This window comes from Oryctolagus cuniculus, chromosome 7 (assembly GCF_051225735.1).
Source record: "Oryctolagus cuniculus isolate XC-2025 breed Fujian yellow rabbit chromosome 7, ASM5122573v1, whole genome shotgun sequence".
NCBI lineage: Eukaryota > Metazoa > Chordata > Mammalia > Lagomorpha > Leporidae > Oryctolagus > Oryctolagus cuniculus.
Window position 1 is genome coordinate 38,993,201 of NC_142873.1, and position 26,578 is coordinate 39,019,778.

The 26,578-nt window shown below is 44.3% G+C and overlaps 1 protein-coding gene across 5 annotated transcripts in view; it reads left to right on the forward strand.

Annotated features, from left to right (window-relative positions):
* The window catches only part of SLAMF6 (SLAM family member 6), a 41,948-nt gene extending 16,624 nt beyond the window's left edge, over nucleotides 1–25,324 (forward strand). For 2 of the 5 annotated variants that reach the window (XM_008264216.5, XM_089299710.1), the window contains 7 exons: nucleotides 9,641–9,967; nucleotides 19,378–19,641; nucleotides 20,085–20,195; nucleotides 20,493–20,531; nucleotides 21,844–21,923; nucleotides 23,673–23,747; nucleotides 24,080–25,324. In XM_008264216.5, coding sequence (XP_008262438.2) covers nucleotides 9,641–9,967; nucleotides 19,378–19,641; nucleotides 20,085–20,195; nucleotides 20,493–20,531; nucleotides 21,844–21,923; nucleotides 23,673–23,747; nucleotides 24,080–24,127 — 944 coding nt within the window. In that variant the 3' untranslated portion in view covers nucleotides 24,128–25,324. Of the gene's footprint in view, nucleotides 1–9,640; nucleotides 9,968–17,479; nucleotides 17,658–19,377; nucleotides 19,642–20,084; nucleotides 20,196–20,492; nucleotides 20,532–21,843; nucleotides 21,924–23,672; nucleotides 23,748–24,079 lie in introns of those variants that run through there. The other 3 variants (XM_089299712.1, XM_008264217.5, XM_089299711.1) reach the window with 3 other exon arrangements.
* Nucleotides 25,325–26,578: the final 1,254 nt, after the last annotated feature.

Here is a 26,578-nt window from a genome sequence, read left to right on the forward strand (position 1 = left end):
TTCTAGTGAATCTTTATTTCAATTATATTTTATTGTCACTCCCCCTCTTTGCGGAGGAACGACACAGGACCCTGCGCTGTTCTTTTGTCTGCTCGGCCCTCCCCGGGTTTGCTGCTGGTTCTTCCCGGGTTGGCTGCCGTCCCTTCCACCTCCGTGGAAGGGTGGTGCCCCCTGCCACTTTCCCCACTTCCGCAGGGGAGCGGCACACCGCTGGCCGGCTCTCTCGGGGGCTGCTTAGATGTTCCTCAGGTGTTCCCCTTGGATGTTCCTGGTGCATGTTGTCTCTCTCCTCCTTTATAGTCCTCTTCCACCAATCCCAACTCTGCTACCCACATGCCGAGTACGCTGCTCTCCTCCAATCAGGAGCAGGATCAGCTCCTGCAGGTTATTGGTCGAACTGGAGGCAGCTGTGTAGAAGTTGTTTACTCCTCTCCCAACGCCATATTGTGGGAGAGCAGATGCATAGAATAAGTCTTAATTCCAGTAACTTAGTCTAGTCCGAGTTGCTCCCCACATTTTATCTCTAATATTTTCATTTATTTCTTTGTTATAATTTCTATATTTAATATTCTCATTTTGTGCATATATTTTTCCTCTAGGTCTTTGTCAATGGTTTCCTTCAATATTTTGAGTATATTTAAGACAGTTAATTTTTAGTTTTTGTCTAGTAAATTTAACACCAGTGCTTTCTCAGATAATTGCTCTTACAAATGGGTCAAGTTTTCTTATTTCTTCAGGTGAACTCTATTTTTCTGTTGTTAAGATCTGTATGCTTTGTATATTATAATATGTTAAATCTGAAAATCAAATTTTCCCTTATTCTCAGTGTTTGTTTTTATTGTTTGCTCTAGTTTGCAGTTCTTGTTTGCCTAGTGGCTTTTCTAAACTACTTTTTTTTTCTTTCAAACTTTTATTTAATGAATATAAATTTCCAAAGTACAGCTTATGGATTACAATGGCTTCCCCCCATAATGTCCCTCCCACCCGCAACCCTCCCCTTTCCCACTCCCTCTCCCCTTCCATTCACATCAAGATTCATTTTCAATTCTCTTTATATACAGAAGATCAGTTTAGCATACATTAAGTAAAGATTTCAACAGTTTGCTACCACACAGAAACATAAAGTGAAAAATACTGTTTGAGTACTAGTTATAGCATTAAATCTCAATGTACAGCACATTAAGGACAAAGATCCTACATGAGGAGTAAGTGCACAGTGACTCCTGTTGTTGGCTTAACAAATTGACACTCTTGTTTATGGCATCAGTAATCACCCTAGGTTCTTGTCATGAGCTGCCAAGGCTATGGAAGCCCCCTGAGTTCACTGACTCTGATCATATTTAGACAAGGCCATGGTCAAAGTGGAAGTTCTCTCCTCCCTTCAGAGAAAGGTACCTCCTTCTTTGATGACCCATTCTTTCCACTGGGATCTCACTCGTGGAGATCTTTCATTTAGGTTTTTTTTTTTCCAGAGTGTCTTGGCTTTCCATGCCTGAAATAGTCTCATGGGCTTTTCAGCCGGATCTGCATGCCTTAAGGGCTGATTCTGAGGCCAGAGTGCTGTTTAGGACATCTGCCATTCTATGGGTCTGCTGTGTATCTCACTTCCCATGTTGGATCATTCTCTCCCTTTTTTATTCTATCAGCTAGTATTTGCAGACACTATTTTTGTTTATGTGATCCCTTTGGTTCTTAGTCCTATCATTATGATCAATTGTGAACAGTTATGGATCACTGGGACTAGTGAGATGGCATTGGTACATGCCACCTTGATGGGATTGAATTGGAATCCCCTGGTATGTTTCTAACTCTACCGTTTGAGGTAAGTCAGCTTGAGCATGTCCCGAATTGCACCTCTCTTCCCTCTCTTATTCCCACTCTTACATTTAACAGCGATCACTTTTCAGTTAAGTTTCAGCACTTAAGGAGAATTGTGTATTGATTACAGTATTCAACCAAAAGTATTAAGTAGAACAAACAAAAAAAATACTAAGAGGGATAACATATCAAGTTGCTCATCAACAGTCATGGTGAGGGCTGATCAAGTCACCGTTTCTCATAGTGTTCATTTCACTTTAACAGGTTTCCTTTTTGGTGCTCAGTTAGTTGTCACCTATCAAGGAGAACAATGGTATTTGTCCCTTTGGGATTGGCTTATTACACTCAGCATAATGTCTAAACTACTTTTTAAAATATTGTATTCTTTTGTCACTTGTGGTCTGTAAAGTCTCTTCTTCTTTAGCTTATGGCCAGCTAATGCTTTGATAGATATATTTCTTTGAATATTGGAAGCAAAAACAAAAACCTTATCTCTTTCTTTGCTCACTCTATGTGTGTGTTCATGTGTGTGTGCACCTCTGTGGAGGGATGGTTATGGAACTACTTACTGTGCCATTTTCACTGACATCACCCACCCTCAGACTTTTGGCCAGCAATGTCCACAAAGTAGTCAATATTTCCCTGCAACATCCTCCATTTGATGCCATATTTAGCTCTTCCACCATGCTCATTGCTGTTATCAAGCCCACACACCTCCTTTCTCTCTTCTAGGGCTACATATGCTATCATCATCAGGGAAATAAACAATTCTGTACAAATTCTACAAATGATGCCTGTCAACCAACCATGGCCAAGTCCTCCTCAGTACCTCCACACTTATCTAATGATCTTTTTCCATTTCCCTAATAGATTCCTAACAGTAACCTCTAATCCCAGTCCACCTGAGTTCCCTAGACTAGATTCTGAGAAATGAAGAGCTGACTAAGACAGAAGCACACCATTCAAAGGATGAAATGTGGAAACAAACACATCTCATGCTTCCACTGGTTTTACATCCTTACCAGGGTATAAAACAGGACCTCAGCATCATTCCCAAGCTCTAATTGGTCCTCCAGTGAATTTTGAGGTCCCCTAATAGATATTTATGCCTATAGGTCCCCAAAGCAGCATGCCAGCTGCAGCCACCATGAGTTATCTTTCCAATTCTTAGTCCCCCCTTCTGGTTCTGGTCCTCTAGTTCCACCTACATTCCCAGCAGGCAGATGGATGCCCTGCCAACCCCAAGAACATCAATGTCCTTGCCAAGCATGCTGACCCAAGGCGCTCCCCACCAATGCTGAGCCCAGGAAGAGCAGATGAAAAAAGCTCCTTATGCCCTCTGGGCCATTCCACATCATCTAAGGCGTTTTGAGCATTTCAATAGCTTCTGAACTTAACCTTCCTCAAGCATATTGGCTCAAATCTAGTTTTGTCATTCTTGTTACTTCACTTTAGACCTTCAGCGAGCCTCTCCTGTCATCTCATCCATTCCTGTGCTCTTTCCCCCTTTCCAACACCACAAACTCCTTTCTCCTCCCCTTCTACCAATGTCAAACCCCCTCAAATATAAGCAGAGGCAAGTAGATATGATTGACAGCCCCTGAAGGATGAATTATTGGTCTGTTTTTTAATTACTCTAGCAAAATATCTGAGGCAGGCTAACTTCATAAAGAGGTTTATTTCGCTTACAGTCTTGGGAGGCTGAAAGTCCAAAAAGCATGGCATAGCTATTGCAAGGGGACTCCTCTTGGCTGCTTTACTTCATGGCAGATGGGAATAGGTAAGCTTGTATGAGAGCAATCATATCACCAAATAGGACATCAGAAACTGGAGAAGCCAGGCTTGCTCTTTTTATAAACCTCCTCATTAGAACCACCCTTGGATCCAAGGAGAACTATGTTAATCCCTTTCGCCAGTGGTACCCTCAACAACCAAAGGGTCTTCTCCTAGGCCTCATCTCCCAGAGGTTCCACCTCCCAACACTGCTTCACTAAGGACCAAGCTCCCAACACATGAACATTGGAGGGACACTGAGTCCACAGCCAACCACAGCTGATACGTAGGAGCTTACTGTGCAAGGAAGATGGGGAAGAGCATTTCAGACATAGCTACCGGCAGAGAAAAGAACGTAAGGTGTTCCGTGTGTGTGTGTGTGTGTGTGTGTGAAATCAGGGAATAATAGAACATTGGAGAAGTCTCCAATTTTATTCAAAACCCTGATGTGATCCAACTTCTGTGAAGTGATCTTCTACCAGTTGACAATTCCAACTGTACTTAGTCCATCAATCTCACTATTTGTGCCCCCATAGAGCTCATAGCTCATCAATTTGACATCTATTGAGTTAGAATGGAAGTGCTAAGCACTAGGAATATGAGATAATAAGGATAATGCCTACCCTCAAATTTATGAAAAAGAGAGAAAAGCAATGTTGGAATTGTAATGAGGAAAAAGAAGTATTCAAGATTGAGTGCACAGGGTGCAGTAGTGGTACAAAGGCAATGCAGAGGCAAGTCCTATTCAAGGTCAATACCTAACCCGCTGTACCATAACTAACTACTCATTTACCTGTCAGGCCCCTCTACCAAAGGATGAACTCAGAGAATCAACAATGCCATATTCATATTTTCATTCCAGTCTCCATCCCAGAAACTGGTACATAAAAGAGGACTAATAGCTATGGCCTGAATGTCATGATTTCTAAGGTTTTGCTCATTGCATTAGCATAGAATTGAGCAAAAGTATATAAGTGGTTGTTAAATAAGTTAATAATTGCAATCTATAAAATTAAGAGAATTTAAGGAGAGTACTAGTCAAGGGAAGAGCAGTTCCCAGTGTGCTATGCTGAATGTCCCATATTTTAAAGTGACACTATTAAGAAGTGGTGCAACCTTTAGGAGATGAGACCTATTGAGATGTCCTTAGGCCACTGAGTGTACTGCCCTTGGAAGATAGTCATCATGTGTCTTCATCAGCTCTTGAAAGAAGGTTGTGGCTGGCACCGCGGCTCAATAGGCTAATCCTCCGCCTGCAGCGCCGGCACACCGGGTTCTAGTCCCAGTTGGGGCGCCAGATTCTGTCCCAGTTGCCCCTCTTCCAGGCCAGCTCTCTGCTGTGGCCAGGGAGTGCAGTGGAAGATGGCCCAAGTCCTTGGGCCCTGCACCTGCATGGGAGACCAGGATAAGCACCTGGCTCCTGGCTTTGGATCAGCACGGTGCGCCAACCGCAGCGGCCATTGGAGGGTGAACCAACAGAAAAGGAAGACCTTTCCTCTGTCTCTCTCTCTCTCTCACTGTCCACTCTGCCTGTCAAAAGAAAGAAAGAAAGAAAGAAGGTTGTTTTAAACGGGAGTCACTGTGCACCTACTCCCCATGTAGGATCTCTGTCCTTAATGTGTTGTATTATGCGAATTAAAGGTAAAACTACTACTCGAACAGTACTCTATACTTTGTGTGTCTGTGTGGGTGCAGTCTGTTGAAATCTTTTCTTAGTATATACTAAGTTGATCTTCTGTATATAAAGATAATTGAAAATGAATCTTGATGAAGAATGGGATGGGAGAGGGAGTGGGAGATGGGAAGATTGCAGGTGGGAGGGAGGTTATGGGGGGGGGGAAGCTGCTACAATTCTAAAGTTGTATTTTGTAAATTTATATTTATTAAATAAAAAAGAAAGAAGGTTGTTATAAACACTTTAATTTGGGTGCAGCCACTCTTGCCCCAGTTCACCACGTGATCCTTCCTCTGCTCATGTTCCATCATCCATTACGGAGCCTTCCCCAGAGCATGTGTTATGCTGCTTAGACCAGCCTCCAAAACCGTGAGCTAAATAAACCTCTTTTCTTCATGAGTAGTTCATCTCTGGCATTTTATTGTTATAATGAAAAGTTGACTAATACTCTATTGAGTCCTTGGGCTGCATGGTATGCCCAGACTCTTTATTAAGAGGAATTGAACCTTAATACCCTAGATAGAAAACCTCCAAAAGAAGGGATGGAGACGTGTCCACTTACTCTACAAATCTTCACTGGATGCCTACTCTGTCTGCATTGTTCAAGAGCATTCGTAACAGAGGGTAACACAAGGACAAAAGCCCTTGGCTTTGCAAAACTTGTGTTTAGTGGAGAAGAACAAGAGCAAAGAAAAACCCAAGTATGTTAATTATGAAGTATGCTAAATGTTTAGCACTATAGAGAAAAATAAATCTAAGTGTTGCTGGATGTACAAGAGTGGGTGAGGTAGAGGTGTTCGCAGAAGGTCTCTCTAAGAGGGAGCACTTGCATAAAAGAGTTGATGGGGCAGAAGAGTGAGCTCCATGTACACCTTGAAGAAGTGCATTCCAGGCAGTGGAAACTGCAACAACAGAAGCCCTGACCTGTCTAAGGAGTAACCACGCAGTTCAGAGCAAAGTGGACAAGGGGAGAGTTCTAAGAACTAGATCAACATGAAAAAAGGGACCAGATCATTTTAGTCGTAACAGGCCATTGTGAAGATTTTCTTTAGGTTTGGTCTTGTCATTGTTTCAATTATTTTTCCCTGGAATACAAAAAGGAAACTATACAGATTCTAAGTGTCAGCTAAACATATTACCATAAAATGCATAAATCTGTGTAGCCTGACACAGGTCAAGAAACAGAACATTGCCTGCACCCCAGAATTCCCCCTTTATGTTCCCTCCATTTGTTACCACTCCCTCTTTCTCAAAGGTAACCACTCTCCTGACTTCTTTTTTTAAGATTTATTTGCTTATTTATTTATTTGAAAGAGTTACACAGAGAAAAGGAGAGGGGGAGAGAAAGAGCAGAGAGCTTCCATCCACTCGTTCACTCCCCATTTGGTTGCAACGGCCAGAGCTGAGTTGATCCGAAGCCAGGAGCCAGAAACTTCTTCCAAGTCTCCCATGTGGGTGCAGGGCCCCAAGAATTTGGGCCATCTTCCACTGTTTTTCAAGGTCATAGCAGAGAGCTGGATTGGAAGTGGAGCAGCTGGGACAAGAACCAGCACCCACATGGAATGCCAGCACTGCAGGTGGCGGCTTTACCCGCTATGCCACATGCCAGCCCCATCTCCTGACTTCTTAAGTGTAGCTTACATGGCCTGTTCTTTAACTTCAAATAAATGGAAGCATACCAATGTATCCTTTGTATTTGGATTTTTTGACTCAAGATTCTGCTTATGATGTTCACCCATGTGATTCTGAGAGAGAATAGTGGTCAAAATGACAAATTACAGGGTATTAAATGCTGACTGGAAAGATGGAGTCCAGAAGGGGAACTGATGACAGCAATCTTCATGTGCCTGAAATTTGTATGACTGTTGGGGAAAGAAAGAGGAAGTGCAAGCTCACCTAAGAGCTGTCAGGATCCCAGGAGACAACCCTCTCCCTGGCCCCTTCGACCCCAATCCACTTTCTCAGCTCCTCTCCTGCAAAATAAGAAACTTCAAAAATTTGAGGTCATGCTTATGGTTATTTATTCATGGACTCATTCAAACATCTCTGCAGATCCTACAGTGTATCAGACACAGTGCTCAGTGCTGAAATACAAGGACACTGAAGGCACGGCCAGCTAGACTAACGAGGAAATAGAGGACTGCAAAATGCTGTGATAAGTATCAAGAATTTCATAAATGATGCTAAGGAAACATCCTTTTTTTTTTAAAGAAATATTGTGACAGGGGCCACTATTGTGGCCCAGCAAGTTAAATCACCACTTGGGACAACAGCATCCTATATGGGAATGCTGGTTCTAGTCCTGGCTCCCCCACTTGCCATCCAGCTCCCTGCTAATGCACCTGGGAAGTCAGTGGATGATGGCCCAAGTACTTGGGTCCCTGACACTCATGTGAGAGACCCAGATGGAGTTTTGCTCCTTGCCTGGCCCAGACCTGGCTGTTGTGATCTTCTGAGGAAAGAACCAGCAGATATAAAATATCTCTCTCCCCCGCCCAATCCCTCTATGTGTGTGTAACTCTGACTTTCAAATAAACAAATAAATAAATTTTTCTAAAAAAAAATCATTGTGGTAATTTTACAATTTTTGCCTGAATGTTGATGATTCTGAAATAGGCTGGCAAGACTGTGGCTGTTATGTCTTACTTTGAAATTGCATTTATTATTTTTACATTTATCCGTCTTCTCTCATCAGCTACTAGATTAAACCTTTCTGGTGGTAGAAAAATCATCTAGCATGAAAAGAACAAAATTAATTGGAGTCAGCTGTTTGGGCATGAGCCCTGACTCTTCCATTCTCAGCTGTTTAATGCTGGGAAGTTTGGTTAGCCTTGCTGTATGCCAGCTCCTTTATTCATAAATAAAGATAGCAAAATCCACCCTCCCTCCTTCACAGAACTTGTCAGCACCCAATGAAATAACGTATCAGAAGAACTCTGCAAACTGTAAATTCCTGTTATTAGTCCTCTAAATCACATAAGCCTACTATGTGTGAATGAGAGCACATAGGAGGTAGTCAGTATATTTCAGGTTGTAATTATACCTCATCTGCAAAGAGTTCCAGTTTTTGGAGCCTGTGCCAGAGAATGGATGCAGTTCTTTATCCTTCATAACCTAATGTCCAAAGAATCAAGAGGCTGGGGTCCCCACATGTGAAAAGTGACCAGACAGTGTGAAAACAGGCACTGGCCAGGGTCACTTGGATCAGCTTCCCCGTAACCAAGAGTGTCAGACATTTTTGAAGGTGGAGCCACTGGGTGTTTAATTGCCATCTCAATACTTCTTATTTATTTTAAAGATTTATTTTTATTTATTTGAAAGGTAGTTACAGAGAGAGGTAGAGACAGAAAGCGGGGGTGGGGGGATGTTTCCATTCGTTGGTCCACTCCCCAAATTGCCACAATGACCAGGGTTGGGCCAGGCCGAAACCAGGAGCCAGGAGCTTCTTCCAGGTCTCCTATGTGGGTGGGCAGGGACCCAAGGACTTGGGCCATCTTTCTCTGACTTCCCAGGCACCTTAGTGAGGAGCTAGATTGGAAGTGGAGCAGCCAAGATAAAAATGGCATCCATATAGGATGCCAGCATTGCAGGCTGCAGCTTAATCCACTGCATCATGACACCGGCCACATAGAATATATATATATATATTTTTTTTTTGACAGGCAGAGTGGACAGTGAGAGAGAGAGAGACAGAGAGAAAGGTCTTCCTTTTGCCGTTGGTTCACCCTCCAATGGCCGCCGCGGCCGGCGCGCTGCGGCCGGCGCACCGCGCTGATCCGATGGCAGGAGCCAGGAGCCAGGTGCTTTTCCTGGTTTCCCATGGGGTGCAGGGCCCAAGCACCTGGGCCATCCTCCACTGCACTCCCTGGCCACAGCAGAGGGCTGGCCTGGAAGAGGGGCAACCGGGACAGAATCCGGCTCCCCGACCGGGACTAGAACCCGGTGTGCCGGCGCCGCTAGGCGGAGGATTAGCCTAGTGAGCCGCGGCGCCGGCCCCATAGAATATATTTTTAAAAGAAAATTGACTAGTGGAATTTTAAGACAAAAAAAGGTAAATATACAGTATACAAGGACTTGGGCCATCATCTTCCAGTGCTTTTCCAGGTGGGTTAGCAGGGAGCCGGATTGGAAGTGGAGCAGCCAGGACTCAAACTGGTGCCCATAAAGGATGCCTGCACCGCAGGCCAGGGCTTCAACCTGCTGTGCCTCAGCGCCAGCCCCATTTCAATACTTGTAACCCTTTCTCTCCCCAGCCTCTCTCTGAGCTTCCATTTCAGAGAGCTCTAATAGACTGGCGGAGCTGGGGGAGATGGTGCAGGACCCGGAGGAGTGGCTGTCAGGGAGTTTTATAGCCTTTGCCTTTTGTTTTTACAGGGACTGTAGTTTCACAAAGCAGCTCAACCCCATTGGTGGTGAACGGGATTCTATGGGAGCCGGTAACTCTGCCTCTACAGCTTCCGGCAAAAGAGTCGGTCATGATCATCACGTGGCTTCACAATGGAGCATCTATTGCCGTCCTACAGCCAAATGGACGCCCAGGAATCCTGGTGACCAATCCAGCATGGCAAAAACGACTGAACTTCACCCAATCCTATTCTTTGTGGCTCAACAACCTGACAGAGGCAGAAGTGGGATCTTACAGTGCTCAGATGACCACAGAGAACTCTGTGATATTCTCTAATTACACCCTGAGAATCTTCAGTAAGTCAAAATGTGGGGTTTAGCCTTGTATGGACTAAAAATATGGCATGTCTCAGTCGTTTGTGATGTCAGTTGTGGACCATAGCCCAGTACTGAAGCGTACAGCTTTTGGAGTCAGAATGAGGCCCAGTGGTAAATCGACTCGGTGACAATGCACAGCCTTTTAGGGACAGAACTGAGACTAGAACCTAAGTCTTGCGGCTTCTAGCTCAAGAATACCTTATTTTCCTTTACCCACTGCAACCAGAAATTAAGCAGTGAGATACTTAGGGTCCTGTTACTACGTGCATTGCATGCATCTGTCATGTAATCCTAACCAAGGCTACACACAGTAGGCATCACAGTAACAGTACTGAGCCACAAGAACTTGCCTAGAGCCACAGAGACAGCAAGTGGCAGCACTTCCCACACCACCATTCAGCACAATACCTCACCTGACACAAAGGCTGGTGTGGCCCTGCAGAACACTCTGTGTGCAGAACAGTGGTCTACCTTGAAAGTGCTCTGTAAGGATGAGCTGATAAAATGTCTTTTCTATCAAGACTGTTTAAGTCCTAACAATATTTTCCCCCAGACAGTTTATGTGGATTTCCAGTCAAACACCTGCCTCTGCAAGATTAAAGAATGAAAATGCCCTCAACATAATGAGCTATAATGAGGCAGTATATGAACCAATATCAGAAAAAAATCATGGGCCAATGCTGTGGTGTAGCAGGTAAAGCCACCACACGTGGTGCCGACATCCCACATGGGCACCAGTTTGAGTCCCTGCTAATGCACCTGGAAAAGCAGCAAAGGATGGCCCAAGTGCTTGGGATCCTGCACCCACATGGGAGACCTGGAAGAAGCTCCTGGCTCCTGCCTTCAGATCAGCCCAGACTTGATCTCTGTGGCCATCTGGGAAGTGAACCAGCACATGGAAGATCTCTCTCAGTCTCTCTCTAGCCCTCTCTCTCTCTGTAACTCTGCCTTTCAAATAAATAAATCTTTAGAAAAAGGGAAAAATATTTCCAGCAATCTGATGTTCAGTAATACCATGGCTTTAGTCTGATCACTGACACTTAATTAGGGATATAGTACAGAAAATTCCAGAATCAAACTGATAGTTAAAGGCTGATGAGATTCCATGATTCTTATCTACTAGAGAGCTCATAGTGTCTACAATTCAAAGTCCTTTGAATCAAGATATGCCATCCAAAAAAAAAAAAATGCCTCCCCAAGTACATTATGTTAACTTTAGAATTTCAGGCCGGCGCCGCGGCTCACTAGGCTAATCCTCCGCCTTGCGGCGCCGGCACACCGGGTTCTAGTCCCGGTCGGGGCGCCGGATTCTGTCCCGGTTGCCCCTCTTCCAGGCCAGCTCTCTGCTGTGGCCAGGGAGTGCAGTGGAGGATGGCCCAGGTGCTTGGGCCCTGCACCCCATGGGAGACCAGGAAAAGCACCTGGCTCCTGGCTCCTGCCATCGGATCAGCGCGGTGCACCGGCCGCAGCGCGTTGGCCGCGGCGGCCATTGGAGGGTGAACCAACGGCAAAGGAAGACCTTTCTCTCTGTCTCTCTCTCTCACTGTCCACTCTGCCTGTCAAAAAAAAAAAAAAAAAAGAATTTCATGAATATTGGACTGGTTTATCTGTTTTGTTAGTCAAAGTCGTATGCCTGAAAGAATAGGGTACAGAACAGGTAAATGTGATGGGAGAGAGATGATGTCTGGAAAGGTTCTACACCAATTACTCCAACAAAAGGGACAAAGTTGCCTGGGGCAGTGTATTAATTTCCTGAATTTTGCTGAAACGAAATACCATAAGCTAGGTGGCTTGAAACTGTATAGATTTATTCTCCCACAGTTCTGGAGACCGGAAGCCCAAAATCAAGGCGTGAGCTGGGCTGTACATCACCTGGATGCCCTCTGGCACAATGCGTTCTTTGCCTCTTGAGTCTGGCTGTTGCCAGTGTGCCTTGGTTCTCCTTGGCTTGCAGGTACCTCGATCCAGTCTTTGTCTTTGTAGTCACATTGCCTCCTCATCTTCTCTGTTTTCTGCCTTTTTGTCTCTCTCAGATATCCCTCTGCTTTTCTCTTATAAGAACCCTTCTCAGTGGGTTTATGGCCATCTAAATAATCTTGGATGATCTCAACTAATCAGCAAAATCCCTTTTTCCAAAGATGGTAATAGAATATTCTGATTCTGTGGGTTAAGGTGTGGACATATCTTCTGTGGGGTCAGCATTCAAGGAACTAAGGGCAGGATCACCCTGGGTGGTCAGGGATCATCAAGGCGGTGCTGGAACCCTGGAGAGAAGAAAAGCCCAGGAACAGATGTTATAGCAGACCCACTGTGTTTGCTGAGACAATGTTCTTCTGACACTACTGAGAAGACCAAGTATGACTTCTCCTACAGCAACCACACTCCTGGGGCTCATTGCCAATCCCTTTTCAGGCTTTTTTAAGTGCCCCTCCTTTGAAGGCACATACACAAAGAGATGTGTGAGCTATACTAACTTACTGACAAAGCTGCAAAGGAATCTCAAGGCTTGAACTATACAGCATTTGTTTGTCTGTTTATTTGTTATCATTGACCAATCTCTCAGTATGTGCCAGGATAGGAACAGCAAAATGTCATTTCATGAGTTAGTAACAATGGATTGGAAGTGACTGCCTAGCCTTCAGTGTTAGGAAAGATGTTGAAGCCATGTTAAGTTTATTCACTAAATCATCAATCTTTGTTGGACAAGGACAACGTACAAGGCACTACACTGGGTACATCAGTGAACAAAATAGACAAAGATCACTGCTCTCCCGGAGTCAACATTCTACATGGAAAGTGGAGGCAGGTAATACATAATACACATAAATATTAACAAATGATAGGGTATGCAAGAAAGCCACAAGTCCTGAGGAGATACGAGAACAGTGTAAGTGGGAATCAAAATGCCAGGGTGCAGGGATAAGTTTCTTTTTTTAAAGATTTATTTTTGTTTTCTTGAAAGAGGGAGTTACAGAGAGAGGTAGAGCCAGGGAGAGAGAAAGGTCTTCCATCCACTGGTTCACTCCAGAAATGACTGCAACAGCCAGAGCTGAGCTGATCCAAAGCCAGGAGCCAGGAGCTTCTTCCAGGTCTCCCACGCAGGTGCAGGAGTCCAAGGACTTGGGCCATATTCTACTGCTTTCCCAGGCCATAGCAGAGAGCTGGATTGGAAATGGAGCAGCGGCTCTCGAACCGGTGCCCATTTGGGATGCCGGCACTGCAGGATGGGGCTTTAACCCACTGCACCACAGCGCCAGCCCCAGGAATCAGTTTTGAACAGAGTGGTCAGAATTAAACAGATGGTATTTGAGCCAAGACCCAGTGAAGGGGAGGGAATGAGCGCGAAGCTATCTGGAGAAGTCCTCCATCATGTGCAGCAAGACTCCCCGGTGCCTGGCACACTCAGGAACATCAAGGAGGCCAAACACTGAGGAGCAGACTGAGAGGCAGAGTAACAGGAAGTGAGGTTAGAAAGGAAATAGAGGCCACATCATGTAAGGCCCACTGAAACCTGGGCTTCTACTCAACAAGATTGACAGCCTCTGGATGGCTTTGCACAAAAAGTAATGCAATTTAACTTACTTGTTAAAAGGACCGCTTTGGCTAGTCTGTTGAGATGCTAATGGACCAATCAGGAAGCCATTACAGTCATCCAAGCCAAAGGTGATGCTGGATTGCACCAGGGTAGTAGCAGTGGAAGTGATGTAGAGTGGTTGGATTCCTTGAATTCTGATGTTTTGAAAGGATTTCTTGATATGGGAACATAAGAAGGATAAATGAGTCAGGGATGTCTCCAGGTTTTTGGTCTTAGTTACTGAAAGGATGCAGCTATCATGAACTAAAATGGAGAAGGGTTCAGGTTAAGCAGAGTTTGGAGAGAAAACCAGCATTCCTTCTGAACATGTTGAGTTTCAGATATATCCAAGTGTAAACATCAAGTAGGCAGTATAATTCATAATGTGAAAAAAGGTAGCCAGATAGATTTCTTTAAGATTTATTTATTTATTTGAAAGAGCTACAGAGAGAGAGAGGGAGAGACAGAGAGGTCTTCCAATCTCTGGTTCACTCCCCAGCTGGCCTCAATGGCCAGGGCTGGGCCAGGCTGAAGCCAGGAGCCAGGAACTTCTTCTGGGTTTCCCACACAGAGGCCCAAGGACTTGGGCCATTGTCTGCTGCTTTCCCAGGTGCATAATCAAGGAGCTGGATCAGAAGTCGAGCAGCTGGGACACAAACCGGTGCCCGTATGAGATGACAGCATCACAGATAGCAGCATCACCTGATAGCTTTACCTAACAAGACAGACTTTTGAGGTCAGCCACAGATGTGGGATGCGATGTGACATTCGTGCCAAATATTTCCCATCATTGTCTTGTTCTATTTTCATAAGTGCCTGAAAAGGAAATATGATTGCCCTGTTCCCCAGATAAGAAAACCAAGAGTAGGAAACATTAATAATTTGTCCATGGCTCTATAGCCAGTAAACAATGAAGCCGTGATCCTAACTCCAATTTTCCTGACTCCAAATTTAGGATTCTTCCTATACATAAAAACTGCATTCTGGAAAAACAGAAATATACAAGGGGTCTTCAAAAAGTTTATGAAAAATGCATATTATGAAAACATTATGAATGAATTTCAAAAATTTTTTATGGTCACCACTGGAGAGAAGTTGTAAACTTGTAGCATTTGTATTTGCAGCTTACAGTTCCAGAAGTGCATCGAAATGGATTACATAACTGTTATTTTTATCCCTGATGTTTCCATCTGTCCCAGGCTGACACCTGCTCTTGGCTGGCCCACTTCAGTATGGGCTTTAATTTCACTACCCCACAGTACTGTCTTCTGCTTTATTATAATGCTCAAAACACCTGATAAAATCTCATTTTGCAGCCAGAAAAGACTTGATTGAATCCTTTTGGCACTAACTGCAAAGTAAGATTTTTTTCTCTAGATATTGATTAGCAGGTAGTGCTCCAATTAGCACGAACTATATTGATAAGTAAACAGCAGCTGACGATTAACAAGTGGATCATCATGTTCAATAGTTAACAAGTGTGTGACAAATATTCTGATTGCTACTTTCTTTTTATCACACAGAATTGGTGGAGGGGGTGGATTTGGGAGGAAAGGTATAGCTATAAACTGTGTTACTGAAGAAGACAAGAGGATTCTTCATGACATTGAAACTTTCTACAGTACCACAGTAGAGGAAATGCCCATGAATGTGGCTGACCTTATTTAATTCCTGGGATGAGAGTTTGAATGCTGAATGGGCTATTTTTTTTTAATAGGTAAAATCCAACAATTTTATGTAGTACAAGCAAGTGGTATTTATCCCACGTAAGCAAGGCTGTCAGCATTTAAAAAAATCAATAAATTGGACATACTACACAAACTGCAAAAATGTTAAATGATTACATCAACTTTTGTAGAAGATATTTGGCATAAAAAAACTGAGCAAACAAGGAACAGAAGAGAAATTCCTCATCTAGATAAAGAATATCTACCCAAACCAGCTTTAATAGTGAAATTGGACAGTTTTCCCTTAAGTTGGAGAAAGGGGGAAGTGTCTTTTTCTCACCACTACTTTTCAATATTATGGTGGAATTACTAGACAGTGCAGTAACACAAAGAAAGGATACAAAATGCATACATATTGGGAAGGAAGACATAAAACTGCTAGCAAATGTCATTATTGCATGTATAGAAAATTCAAAAGTACATCATAAGTACCCCTGGAACAATGTTAGTGTAGCAAAATGGCAAATTACATGTACAATTTCATTGTTGTTCCATGTATGGGTAAGAGCTAGGATTTGAAATTTAAAAACAAAATTAAGCATCATTTAAAATTGCATCAGGTTAAGAAGCAAATCCCAATTGGTGTCTTTTAACTGGACAGTTCAGGCCATTAACGTTCAATGTGACTAATGAAAAGTGGTAACTTTGCCCTGCCATTTGCCAAAGATAAGTTCTAATATATGCTTTGAATTCCCTGTGATCTTTTGCTGTGAGGTTTCCTTCCTTTATCTTCTTTCATATTGATGACCGTGTTTCTGTGTTTCTGTGTGTAACACATCTTTAAGCATCTGTTGCAGGGCTGGACGAGTGGCGACAAATTCTTTCAATTTCTGTTTGTTATGAAAAGTCTTTATTACACCTTCATTCACAAATGATAGCTTTGCAGGATATAATATTCTGGGCTGGCAGTTTTTCTCTCTTAGTACCTGGGTTATATCTCGCCATTCCCTCCTAGCTTGTAGAGTTTCTGATGAGAAGTCAGCAGTGAGTCTGATTGGCGATCCTCTGAGAGTAATCTGACGTTTCTCTCTTGCACATTTTAGGATCTTTTCTTTATGTTTCACTGTGGAGAGTTTAATTACAACGTGTCGTGGTGAGGATCTCTTTTGGTCGTGTTTATTAGGGGTTCTGTGAGCTTCCTGTACTAGGATTTCTCTGTCCTTCTCCAAACCTGGGAAATTTTCTGCTAATATCTCACTAAAAAGGCCTTCTAATCCTTTCTCCCTCTCCATGCCTTCAGGAACTTCTAGAACCCATATGTTGGGTTTTTTAATAGTATCCTGAAGATTCCCGACAATATGTTTTAGATTTCTAATTTCCTCTTCTTTTCTTTGATCTGACTGTATCCTTTCCTGTTCTCTGTCTTCTAAGTCCGATATTCTCTCTTCTGCTTCACCCATTCTGTTTGTAAGGCTCTCTATTGTGTTTTTCATTTGATCTATTGAATTCTTCACTTCAGTCACTATCACAGTTTCCTGTTGTACTAATTGTTTCGTTTCATTTTGATTCCTCCTTAATATTTCATTTTCACGAGAGAGATTTTCTATCTTGTCCATTAAGGCTTTATGTAGTTCAAGAATTTGTTTTTGAGAACTTCTTAATGTTCTTATCAATTTTTTGAGATCTGCTTCTTGCAATTCTTCTATGTCATCATCTTCATAATCTTGAATTGGGGTGTCTTTTTCATTTGAGGGCGTCATGGTGACTTCCTTGTTTTTATTACCTCGGTTTTTGCGTTTGTTATTTGGCATATTGGAGATATTTGGTTTCTTCACTGTGGTGCTTTTTCTTGTTATACTATGACTCTAGATTAAGTGGACTATCTGTTTTTGATGGAGCCTTAGGGCTTGAGATGGGTGTGGCCTGAGAGCTCTGTTTGGTGTGCCAAAGGTGACACTCCCAGGTTAGGCGTGGTAAATCTCTCTCTCTCTCTTTCTTTTTTTGATTCAAAAGGGAAGTAATTCCGCACAGCTGAACGAAGTTGGAGGTAGTTAGCAGGCAAATGATATACCCACAGGAGTCAGAGATCGGAAGCTCTTTCCCAAGGACCACACAGGGAATCTGTTCTGCCCTCAGAGTGGGCTCAAATTCTCCTTCAGTCTCCCACTGGGTTGCCAAAGTTACGGAATTGTAGCATCTCTGGAGAGTACTCAGGTGAATTCCTTGAGTTCTCTCCCCCACCGTCTCTTTTTTCACAGTCTCAGTTCAGTAGCACCACAAATTTACTAGGTCCTAATCTCCTGTTAATTCGCCCCGCCCAGAGTCAGGTTTTTCTGCTAGGCTCAGGGCCGGTGCAGACCTGAGGTCGCTCTGCTTATGACGTATGTCCAAGATGGCGCCTGCTCTTTGTCTGGCTCGCCCTTGAGAGGTGAGCGGAGAGAGAGAAACCTGTGTCCGTACCAGTCACCTTTTTTTTTTTTCTCTCTCTCTCTCTTCCAGTTAGCCTGGTGAACTTTTCCCCGCCAGGGGTCGTTCGCTCTAGTCTCCTCTCTCCGCTTGCCTGCCGGTGTCTTGGGCTATTGAGGTTCGGCTCACCTCGCGTTCCAGCGCTGGTGTGTTGAGTCTGCCGCTGGTGTCCCGAACTGTGGGCTCCCACGCTCTCCACGCAGGTCCGCTGTGAATCACGCGTTCTGGAAGAGTTTCTTCTGCTGTTTCCTCCCCTACTCTTCCTTGAACCTGCAGTATCTCCACTTTTATTAAACTGTCTCTCCCCGGACTATCAGTGTGCTCCCTTCCTATTCCGCCATCTTGCCTCTGTCCTCTGAATGGGCTATTACAAAGCGCACTGCGCTTCTTTCTTTGGGAATATTTGAATCTTGTCTCAATGCCCATAACGGATCAGAAATACAGATTTTGATAGCAAAGCAACACTAGTCATGAGTTCTTGTGAGGAAAGTCATTGGCTTTTTCCTTTTTAGAGTTAGACTGTTGGGGTGGGTATAAAAGATAGAGGTCTGTAAAATCTTTCTTTCTTAGACATTTATTTCCTAGTTCTGTAGAAATGGTTTTAACAGATGTTCTCTACCATTTAATACACTTCTGAACCAAAAGATATAAGAGCTGTATAAAATCAACCTATTATGTTAAACTATCATGTTTGCCTTTATTGTGTTTGTCGTTAGCCTGAATAGAAAGTTCTTTAAAATGGATTTTTTAAGAAACCGTTTGAATACAAAAAAAAATTTACACTAAAATAAACACCTTTCAATCGCATTTTCCATGAACTTTCTATTTTGTGTTCCACAACTCCTACTCAGTTAGTTAAGCTTTTTAAATTTTATTTAAGTTATAAAGTTTCATGTATTTCATATATACAGACTTAGGAACATAATGATACTTCCTACCCTACCCTCCCTCCTGCCCATGCTCCAACCCTTCTTTATCCTCCTTTTCCCATTTCCACTCTTACTTTTTATAAAGATGTACTTTGAATTTACTTAATGATTGTAAAGTTAACCCTACACTAAGTAAAGAGTTCAACAAATAGAATGAAGGGAAAAAAAACACTGTTCCTCAACTGAAGAGACAAGGGCTGTAAAAAATCATCAAATCTCAAAATGTCCAATTCACTCCAGTATGTTACATTCTAGGTGCTCTATTATATTAGTTACCTCATATCAGGGAAAACATATGGTAACTGTCTTTTTAGGGCTGGCTTATTTCACTAAGTATAATGGTTTCCAGTTGTGTCCAATTTGTTGCAAAAGACAGGATTTCATTTTTTTAACAGCTGAGTAGTACTCCATAGTGCATATAAACCATAATTTCTTTATCCAGTTAACAGTTGATGGACATCTGGGTTGATTCCATATCTTAGCTATTGTGAATTGAGCTGCAATGAACATGGGAGTACAGATAACTCTTTCATATGCGGGTTTCTTTTGGTTTGGATAAATTTCCAGCAGTGAGATGGCTGGATCATATGGTAGTTCTATATTCAGATTTCTGAGGTATCTCCACACTGTTTTCCACAGCAGCTGTACCAGTTTACATTCCCACCAACAGTGGGAATCCTCGCCAGCATTTGTTGTTTGTCAATTTCTGTATGACAACCATTCTAACTGATCCCCCTTTTTCTCTAAACATAGGGCGACTGAGGAACTTGCAAATTACCAGTCACGTTCAGCTGTCTGAGAATAGGACCTGCGAGATTCACCTGACCTGCTCTGTGGAGAATCCAAATGACAATGCCTGGCTTAGGTGGCAGACCCCAGGAAACACATCTCTAAGTGAACCAAACCTCACTATCTCCTGGGACCCCAGGAACGACAGTGAACACAATTACACCTGCATAGCTGAGACCCCTGCCAACAACTTATCTCTCACTGTGTCTGCCAGGGGCCTCTGTGAAGGTAACAGTCTACCTGAGGTCTCTCTGAGAGCCTAGAGGGGCCATAGGGTACACCATGTCCTCACACCTTGCATGATTGCCAACAGTGGCCCAGTGGGAGGCAGCCAAGCAGTGCTGGGAGGGAACAAACATGCTCTGGAGTCTGTGCTTCTCACCACATAAGCCAGCCGCCAGAGATCTCTGCTCCTTCCTTCCCCACCCTCCCCAGTCTCCAGTTTACTCACAGCCCAAGGGCAAGGTCTTGAAAAGTCTTGACTGCCTTTTACCCTGACTCTTCTGGGCTCGCACTTTGCTCACTCCACACTGCCCAGAGGCCAGAGCCTCGGGCATGGATGAAGTCCCCCAGCCTCCAAAGCAGTCGAGAAGGGGCTCATTGGTGCCTCTGCAGGGGCTAATTGCCTCCCCACTTGTGTCTCATGTTTTACTTCTTTTTTTTCTTTTCAGGTATTTTCAATAAGGAAAATGAACGCTGGGATTTCACATGGATAATAATTATGGCTCCTTTGATATCTATAGTCATCATTGTGGGGATAATTTTCTGGTGTAAAAGAAGAGGCAGGTTTTCTTTCCTCTTATTTGTCTCTTCTCCAAGGTTCCAGGGAATAGAATCTCGGGTCTCCAGTTGCCTAGGACCCCTTGTGGAGGACAGGTGAAGAGGGAAAGATGCACACCCTGGCTGAGCTGGTCCGCTGGGATGACCTGACACCTGCTCTAGCCCGGAAAGGACAGGGCCAGCCTGCCCTTCTTTTGTGACCCCTCCCAACACACTCCCTAGAGAAACACCCACGAGGAGGCAGTGGGGAACCTCTCCCACCACAGTCACACATTTCATATCCTGATTTTATTTTTCAGGTTCCCTTCATTTGTCTACTCAGCAAACCCAGAGTCCTGGTGAGTACCCAGATTCTTAACTAGGAAGAGCTGAATGGAAGAGAAATGGGGGTGACCAAAAGGGCTAGACAATGAGAACACAGCAAATCAGAATGTCCCTGCTCAGACTACAAGTTGCAAGGGGAAATGGCTTGTAATCATGGGACTTCTAGAGTCCCTCATAAGCATGAGGTCCCATCCCTCACACAGTTTGTCCTAGCAAGCTCAGGGCAGCTTCCCACCCTGCATATGGAGACACTCCAGTGCCATAGAAAAAACTTATAGGCTGCCCATTGACACCAGCAAGGGCAGGGCAGGGTCAGGATTCAAGAATCAAATGCCTAAAACCAAACTGCCTGAGTGTATCACTGCTGTTCAGCCAAGGCTTGGGCAGCGGATAGACACAATCAAAAGATAAAACGTGGGGCTGGCACAGTGGCATAGTGGGTGAAGCTGCCGCCTACAGTGCCGGCATCCCATATGGGCGCCAGTTCAAGTCCCAGCTGCCCCACTTCCGATTCAGCTCTCTGCTATGGCCTGGGAAAGCAATAGAAGATGGCCCAAGTCCTTGGGCCCTGCACCCATGTGGGAGACCCGGAAGAAGCTCCTGGCTCCTGGCTTCGGATTGGCCATTGCAGCCAAATGGGGAGTAAACCAGTGGGTGGAAGATCTCTCTCTCTTTCTCTCTCTCTGCCTCTCCTTCTCTCTCTGTGTAACTCTGACTTTCAAGTTAATAAATCAAAGAGGGAGAGAGAGAGAGAGAGAGAGAAACATGGTATTGGTGGGAATGCACACTCCTGGCATGGATTGGCTTTGAGTCACCTTTCATGGCTGAGAGATACCTGACATCTCACACCAAAGAAATAGATTTGGAGTCAGGTAGTCAGAAGACATGCATTTGAGTTCCTGTTCTGCTACCTCCTGTGTGACCGTGCAGAAATCATTTGAGTTTTCTGAGCCTGCCATTCCTCATCTCTAAAATAACCAACTCCACCTTAAGGCCCTCTGAGAACTTTGATGATATCACATATGTGGAATAATTGGCTGCATTATGTTTACCAATGTAGTATCTCCATCTCATCTGTAGGCCCAGGAGCTCTCTGGCCACTCAGGGAGATGCCCCAAGACCACCTCCCCCCCCCAACAGATGAAGTCAGAAATAGACCTCATGAACAAGAGTTTTCTCCAGATTATTGAGCAAATGAACTCTCTAAGGAAGGACAATACCTTGAACATTGTCTCTGTGCACAGGAAGTGCTCTGGGGAAGGCAAAGTCCTAGGGAGAGACATCAAGATGCCTTCTGCCACTGACTGTGCCTTCTTGTACTTACAGTAGAGTCCATGTGGAACTTAGAGTACACTTCGGGATCTCCAGGGAGCACTGTGTATGCACAGGTCACTCATCCAAGCCGGGTGAGTCTTTTCAGCTTTATATTCCATAACTGTCACTGTTTTTACAGTCATCCCTCACACACTCATCACCATAATCACCTGACTATTCCAAATGACATTCACCAATGAGGGGAAAAGAAGGCAGCAAAGAGGCTGCAAAGTCTTGTACTAGACCAGTCTAGGATCAGCCGCTCTTGCCCTTGAGGGAATGTTTATTCCTACCCTGCTGCAACTCTGCGCTCCAACTGCTTAATGCATCGTTAAGTCTTGTCTCCTCAGCGCAGTGGCAAGCTGCCTGAAACTACAAATGAAGTCTTTGTCTCTCTTCCCCTGTAGGATACTCAGCCAGTGCTTGCTGAGCCGATCAGAGTTCCATTGAGAGTTTCCAAGGGAGGCAGTTCTGTAGTAGAGGGCTTCTTCCTCTGGATGTAGGGATATTAGGTAAGGTCAGAAGAACTCTGCCAAGAGGGAAAGAAGGGCAAGAATGTACAACCTTCCACAATAGGGGACACAAAAGCCATGAGCAGCCCTCAATTCTCCCCTCTCCTCTAGCAACACAACAAGATGGGCTTGGTCAGGCATCAGGAACTCCTCTGTTATGCATCAACCACCACCTCCCCTAAATAAAGCACCTGCAGGTGGCATATTTCTAAATAACACTGCACATCTTGGGGGGCCAGTTCTTGTGATTTCTGAAAAATAAACCAAGGAAACATCTCCAAATGATGGAAGCAATAATCCAGATAGAAATCTGGGGATTTCCCAAGCAAATCTTCACTCGCACAGTCCTGCACAGGTATTTGCAAAGCGGGCTCCTTGCAAAGAGAGGACAAGAAGGGATACTCTCACCTGTTTACTGATCTTTCCACATTTCTCTTGACAACAAGCCAAATCACTCTCTAACAATCCAAGAAACTGAACTCCAACACATTTGTTAGCTGCTTCTTTAGTTTAAAAAGTATACTTTGGAGAGTTTCTGAGGTCTTAACAATTCTCTCAATGTTCCTTAATTAATATAAACTGTTAAAATTTATGAGATTTGGGCCAGAGCCATGGCACAGTAGGTTAATCCTCTGCCTGCTGTGCCGGCATCCCATATGGGCACTGGTTCTAGTCCCAGCTGCTCCACTTCTGATCCAGCTCCCTGCTGTAGCCTGGGAAAACAGTGGAAGATGGCCCAAGTACTTGGGCCCCTGCACCCACATGAGAGACCAGGAAGAAGCACCTGGCTCCTGCCTTTGGATCAGCTCAGCTCCAGTCAATGTGGCCATTTGGGGAGTGAGCCAACCTTTCACTCTGTCTCTCCCTCTGTCTATCTGTAACTCTGTCTCTCAATAGATTAATAAAAATCTAAAAAACAAAAAAATGAGCAGCTCCAAGTGTAGCAAGTGAAAATCTGAGACCACATCTACCACACAGTGATGACCTAGTTAGTGCTCAAAGGTGGAGCAAGGAGACAGTGCTAGATGCAGGACAAGAATGCTTCCCTTCCTTCACACAATGAGGCCGCCTTCCTGTGTCTCTCTAGCTCTAGAGCCACTGGTTTGCTGGGGTGTTGCTCTTCTATTTTGGACTCAGGAAACGCCGCTAATCTGTCACAGGTCTGAGCTGTGGCACTTGCTCTCTAACTCCTTTAGTTAACCACTGTGTGGCCTTCCTCTCAAAGAATTTGATAGTCTCTCTTTTGTCACACCGCATTTCCCAAGAATACAACTGTGTATGTATCTCTTTGTCTCGGTTTGAGCCAAATGGGTATGATCCTTTTTACAGGAAAAAGAAAACCTAGCACCTGTGAAAAACAATGAATCCGTCACAATTTACTCCACAGTCAATCATTCCAAAGAGGTAAGCTGTGATTGCCCCGTGTTCTTAAACTCTAGCCTAAGACTTTGCAAACAAATCAAGAGAGAAAGAACCTTTTCATACAGGCACAAATACCAGCAGTATACAGAAAGTCTCAGGCCATTGCCCAAAGGTACCCAAGAAGTTATCTTGCATGAGATCGCCATGCATAAATAAGTTTTCAACTTATTTGGTTTTAGTTTAATGCAGCCTTATGATACCAGTTTCCCTACTGTCTGTTTGTCAGGGCTCCCCCATCTTCTCTCTGTAGCCAAGGGGGTGGGCTAAGGTTCTGGTTACTATTAAACTACCTCATTTTCCTCTTTTTCCCACAGAGTAAACACATTTCTTCCAGAACAACTGCCCTTGACAATGTCATCTAATTTCCTAAAGGACCTCAGATATTCAGGAATGACACATCTCCTGATCCCATGGCACAGAACAAAGACAGGAAGCTTGGTTTTCTGCCTGGCGACAGAATCTAAATATCTAAGATGACTGCTTCCCATCCTTCAGTCTTGAACCTGCTTACCTGGGTAAAACATCATTTCCAGCATGGGATCCAAATAGTATTTTTCAGTCCACTCTGGGACAAAACACGATTCAGTCAACACACTTGTGGCTTGACTTCCTTTTTGGTAACTGAACGAACGGAGTTGCGTTTGACAGAGATATTGTAATTCAGAAGACAGCAAGTGCTCCTTTTATAAAGCATGAGGACGTGACTCCTTGGCAGAGCACACTGTGTGTTGGCAGTCTGTGGAGCTAAGCAGACCCACACTCATATCCTGAAGCATCCCTTTACTGGACTGACACTTGGGCCGCATGAGCTCCAGACTGAACAGGAGGAGGATGGCAATGCATCAGCTCCACGGCCCGACTCAGGAACCTAAGTCATCCCTGACTCTCACCTCTCCTTGCCCAGGGTCCTCGGATTCTCCCTCCGGAATGCAGTTTGGACCTGTCCGCTTCCCTCCACGCCTCACCTACCACCTCCAATCTGGAATACCATGATCGCATCCAAAGAGCTCTTCTCACATTTTTCTCTTGTCCCTCGCCAATGCATTCTGCACAAGGCAGCCAGAGTAAGGGTTTTGAATATAAATTAGACCCTTCATTTGCCTGCTGGAGCCCCAGCAGGTTTCCCAAGAGAGTCCAGTGTCCATGGCCCTGCATGGTCTAGACTGTCTCCAGCCTCAGCTGCCGTCACTCTCCCTACTCTCTCGTCTTCTTCCAGCTCCTCTGTTAAAAGAAAATGTTCTCAGTGTTAGAGTGATTCATGTCTGCCTCAAGGCCTTTCCTCTCCTCCTCATTCTTTAGGTTTCAGCTCTAATGAAGCCTTCAAGGTTCCAGCTACAATGGTGACCTTCTAAGAAAGGCCTGCCCACACCACCCCATCTGTTACTCTGTTACACCTTCCATGTCACTTGACACATGTCACTAGGTATTTATTTTTATTTGTTTATGTCTGTTTCTCTGAATGTACCATAAGCTGTTCAGGTGCACAGTGAGTGTTTTATTTTGGTAATCCTAGTATCTAGCACATTGCAAGTGGTAAATAAATATTTTTAATAAGTAAATGAATATGTAGTGTGGTTTGTGAGAATTAAGTAAGAACAATACAGCCAGTCAGTAGATTCTGCAATATCCATGGACTCTACACCAATGGATTCTGTAACCATGGATTGAAAACACTTCTAAAAAAATCTTATCGGGGCCAGCGCTATAGCGTAGTGCGTATGGCCACCAGTTTGAGACCTGGCTGCTCCACTTCCGATCCAGCTCTCTGCTGTGGCCTGAGAAAGCAGTAGAAGATGGCCCAGGTGCTTGGGTCCCTGAACCTGCATGGGAGACCCAGAGGAAGCTCCTGGCTCTTGGCTTCACATTGACCCAGCTTTAGCCATTATGGCCATTTAGGGCATAAACCAGCGGATAAAAGATCTCTCTCTCTCTCTCTCTCTCTCTCTCTCTCTGCCTCTGCCTCTGCCTCTCTGTAACTCTGACTTTCAAGTAAATAAATAAATAAATCTTTAAAAAAATAAAACTTGTCTGGGGTCTGGCATTATGGCATAATGGGTTAAAATTGCCCACTGAAATGCCAGCATCCCATATGGGCCCTGGTTCCAGTCCTGGCTGCTCCACTCTCAATCCAACTCCCTGCTGATGCACCTGGGAAAGCAGCGGAAGATGGCCCAAGACCTTGTGCCCCACACCCACACCAGAGACCTGGAAGAAACTCCAGGCTCCTGGCTTCAGCCTGGCCCGACCCTGGGCCATTGTGGCCATTGGGGGAGTGAACCAGCGGATGGAAGATCTCTCTATTTCTCTCTCTCTCTGTAACTCCACCTTTCATATAAACAAAATAAATCTTAAAAATCTTATCTGTACTGAGCAAGCACCGATCTTTTGTCTTGTCATTGTTCCCTAAGTAATTCAGTATAATAATTATTTGCATAGCATTTACATTGTGTTAGTTATTACAAGTAACCTGGAAATGATTTAATGAATATGAGAGTTACCTACGTAGACTATATGCAAATAATGCACCATTCTATATAAGGGATTGGCAGGGGTCCTGGAACAAATCTTCTACTGATGCTGAGAGGTGACTGTGCCCCTGAAGCCCTAGCATAGTGCCCAGCGCCTAGAAGAGCTCCTGCCATGCCCGCCATGGTCATTGCTGTCATTACTCACAGTGTGACTAGTGTTAAATCACACTCTCCTGGACTTGCGGGACCTTCTCCGTAACTGCCAGCACCATCAGGAGAACGGACACTGCTTGTTCCACCTCCACATCACTTCTGGCCCTTGCACTGCTCATCTCTTCTGATTCC